We start from the raw sequence: 4,207 nt of genomic DNA, 5'->3' as shown, positions 1-4,207 counted from the left end.
ATTATATATGCAAGCTTCCACCAAAATAATATTTCTTCTGGACAGTCTACAGTAGCAAAGCAGTAACTTTTACTGATCTTGCTGGTTCGTTTGATATCAGAGTGTGTTCACTGGTAAATCAGGGTTGAGCTCTTAACAGATCAGTGTAAAAACTGTTAATGTTGTCAAGAGTTTTTGGACCAACCACAGCTGGCACAGTTAATGAAAACATTGTGTCTTTTGTAGGATCTATAACCTCATTATGACCGGGCCAAATGGCATCTCTAAACAGAGGATCTCCACAGAAGAATACACCATAAAATGGACTCCAACGGATAACGAAGTGAACGGCCATTTTCCCATTTGCTTTGTCTCTGAGGCGAGAGACGGGTGAGTTTTAAACAAACCATCAGATTTAATCTGAATCTCATAAGACAAACAGAGACCGAGGTGACTGCTGCTGATGAGTGATGAGTGTGGATTTAATCTACAGTTGACATTATAAACTACGTATCTTTTATCTATTCCAGATACGGCAGACTCTATCACTCCGAGCTACGCTGTGTGATTGCTGATGTTTCACACTATGGTTAGTTGTTCACACTGTTAACTTCTCTGTTACATTTGAGCAGTATTTTTTTTGTTTCTTGTCATGGCCATGTCTTGTCCAAGGATGGAGACAGACTGAAGTGGCCACCCAAAATGTAATGTCGCCAACCTTGGAAAAAAAAAATTGCCTGCTGACAGAAACGAGCCAGCGTGGTGTCACTCTTCATCCTCCTCCTCTCCCTCAGTGCTCGCCAGCGGCTGAGAGCCAACCACAGATTCACTCTCATTGCTGAACAAGCTTTGTCACTGCTAGTCGCCCACAAATCATGGTGGAGAGTTATTTTGGGGTCTATTATTTATTTGGGGGTCTATACATTTTTTTTTTTTTCTTTAAAGAAAAATCCTTCTCATTCCGCCTTTAACCCACAGCGTCATGTCAGAGGGCAATGCCTGTGTGAAATAGAATATTCCAAATTTCCATATCAGATTTGGTTCTCCTCCATTTTCCAAATCAAACCTGTATAACCTGTAACCAGTCACTGGGCCCTTTAGTCAGGATGTTTGTATAAATATAATTTATTCATTCTCTTTGTGCTATGACACACAACAGTTTATTAACATGAATTGTGTAACTACTGCCACAGGTGGCACAGAGTGAATACAAAATGTACTGAGATATTTTTCCATCTTGAGAGATTCATAACAACATGGAACAGACAAGCACAATGCATAAAAAGGGATTTTGTGGATTCAGAAATGTGTAGCTGGGCTGGGTCTCTCCTCCAACTAAAGTGATGAATATAATACAGAATGTAGAAAAAACATCAGGGTCTCTCATAAATGACAATGCACAAGAGAATGGCTGCGCTCAAAAAGTCTCTTCACTTGAATACAAACCAGATCTCATGTAGTCTGTCTGTAGTTTGTTAGATCAAGTTTAGCTAGACATCATCACAACAGAAACAAAGGTAATCTTCCATATTTCCTCACGATTCAGAGACCGTCGTTCACTGCAATGAAACCACAATGTCAGTGGAAGTGGAGAAGTCGTACTTGGTCAGACGCAACGAACACATCTTACACCTGAAAGACGTAAATGATCCGGCCTGCAACCTGGCTGCTCAGTCCAACAGCACCCACCTGGTCGCTACCATGTCACTGAACACCTGTGGGACCACAGTGGAGGTACAGCAAACCATAAAACACTGTTCTCTGTTTTCACCTTTGGGGTTCTTCACTTGTACCTCAAGTCAGCAAGTCAGAGGACATAGAAACCACTCGTTATCTCAACCCCCACACGTTTGGGTTAGTAGGTCCCTGCTGCACTTTGTAGTGGTTCAGAAGGTGTAAGCATCTATTCCTACTATCAGTCTGTCATAACCAATCAGATCTTTTGGTTAGCGTTCGTTTTTCAGTAGCTAACATTAGCAAATGTTGTGTTACATCTGCGAACCTTAGCCATTACCTTATCCTAAACTTAACCGTAATGACAAACTTTTTCGTAACCTTAAGAAAGACCCTTTCGTAACCTTAACCAAGTAGCTAAAGCTAATGATTAACTAATTAAGAGTCACTGATGATCGGAATAGATGAAAACAGCCTTTGGACCCACTAACGTCTGATTGGTTAAGACAGATCAATGGGAATAAATGCTAAAAGGTTCTAAGCCATGAGAAGGTGCAGTCGGGACCCATTAACTCAAACCTGTGGGGGGGTTATGACTGATAACGTCCGTTCAGGGTTGAGGGTTAAATGAGAGTTGATGGAGATAGGGGAATCTTCTCTGCAAAACTTAAATATTTCCAGTGCCAGAGGTGATTATTTTTGGGCTATATCTTGGTTACTGTGCCATTCATCCAATCAGACATTCACGCAATCAGTAAGCAGCCAATCAATCAATCCTGTCAGCTGTTAAAGTATAAGGATTGTCAGTCATCAACAATTGCTCCTTCTCAATGTGAGTCTCCTATTCTCAAATGTCTTTGAGCAGAGTTTTCTAACATGATAAATTCCTAGTTTTGAAGGTGTTTTCATAACATCACCGTCTATTTCATTCTCATTCACTTTTAGGAGGATGAGGATAACATCATCTTCAAGAATGAGATCACATCTGCAGACCCGAGTGACATCATCAGCAGGCACCATGATGTGGAGATCGTGTTTTCATGCGTCTATCCCAAACGGGCCAATCTGACCCTGGGATACAGACACAAGAACCCGTACGCCTTCACCGAGAAAGGCTTCGGTGCGTTCACCTTCCAGTTTGAGTTCTTTGAGAGCGAGAGGTTCAGGAGGCAGAGGGATCCCAACTCTTACCCGGTGGAGGTCTACCTCAAACAGATGATCTACATGCAGATTAATGCAACTACCTCCATCCCCAACACGGAGCTGTTTGTGGAGTCCTGCAAGGCCACGCCCTATGACAACCCAAACTCCCGCATCAGCTACACCATCATTGCCAACGGGTAGGTGTGCACAAGGCTCTTCACTTCATACTCTACAATAATCCCACATATTATGATCAGTGTGGTTGTGATGAAAGCCACAACAAATGTATTTCTATTTTCAAACCTTTACTGTTGCATTACCACAGGTGTGTGAGGGACGACACCGTGAGGGTTTACCCCAGCTCCGCCACTCAGTTCAGATTTGGAATGGAAGCTTTTGAATTCATTGGCTATCACGAGGAGGTAAAGTGAAACATAAAACACACCAAATTTTCATTCTCCACGTGATTATGTGCTTTTAAGTCCATACGGGGGTTTTGCAATCTTGCAGTCACTACAACCATCCCAGCAATCCCTGAAATAATTGTGAGATCTGGCAACATTTTACCTTTTTTGGGGGGTGAAATTGTGAAAAAACAAACAAACAAAAAAACATGCAAAATCAGACTACATTTATTTTTTGGGAGTTTGGCTCATTGGTCATAGTTACTCAATCTCCTCAATAAAGTATTTCTGATTCTGATTTTGTTCTAATTCTGATTCTGATTAAACCCAGGGGTTTTCAACCGGTGGTCTGTGGCCACCTGGTGATCCTTTAAGGTACTGCAGGTAGTCCCTGACCATGCAATCCATAATGGAGATGAAGTGCTTTTTTTTTAGTATTATTACAAAACATTTCCATTTATTAGTCTGTGTTTGTAAATAATCAGCTTCTTCCAAATCTATAAAATGTAGAAAGGTCAAGGTGAGTCCCTGGATTATGATTACAAATAGCGCCCGTCCGGTCCATAGGAGGCTCTGCGAATGTTGGAATGTGTCGCTAAAAAAATGAGAAAACGAGGGATTTCACCTATTTTGTATTTGTATTCACTGATTTTATTCCTGGGGCCAAAATGCCAACACAGTGTCACACCTTCATCAGGGCATCATGAGGAGGTTACAGAGTCAGCTGGTTAGGACTCGTAACTGAAGGCGAAGGAGTTGTGACCGAGGTCCTCTCTGTTGGCAGGTCTACATCACCTGCACAATCATCCTGTGTGAGGCTGGTGTTCCTGGAACAAGGTGCTCTCAAGGCTGCATCCAGTCCAACGGGCGCAAGAGGAGAGAAGCTGCTTCCCAGACCTCCAGGCACTCCATTTCCCAGGGTCCCCTGCACCTGGTCAAACCGTCTGACAGCCAAGGTGACTGTACGCACACACATACACATTTGTTTGTGCAAGTTACACCTCGAA

The 4,207-nt window shown here is 42.5% G+C and overlaps 1 protein-coding gene across 1 annotated transcript; it reads left to right on the top strand.

Annotated features, from left to right (window-relative positions):
* Window positions 1-223: 223 nt before the first annotated feature.
* On the top strand, window positions 224-2,998 carry LOC115377908 (deleted in malignant brain tumors 1 protein-like). The gene is made up of 4 exons (XM_030077988.1): window positions 224-369; window positions 510-568; window positions 1,526-1,713; window positions 2,599-2,998. Exons 1-4 carry the CDS (start codon window positions 242-244, stop codon window positions 2,995-2,997), a joined length of 774 nt encoding a protein of 257 aa, XP_029933848.1. The 5' UTR covers window positions 224-241; the 3' UTR covers window position 2,998.
* The last annotated feature ends 1,209 nt before the right edge of the window (window positions 2,999-4,207 follow it).

The sequence above is a fragment of the Myripristis murdjan genome, chromosome 3 (genome assembly GCF_902150065.1).
Source record: "Myripristis murdjan chromosome 3, fMyrMur1.1, whole genome shotgun sequence".
NCBI classification, from domain to species: domain Eukaryota; kingdom Metazoa; phylum Chordata; class Actinopteri; order Holocentriformes; family Holocentridae; genus Myripristis; species Myripristis murdjan.
This window is presented reverse-complemented; position numbering and strand designations above follow the sequence as displayed.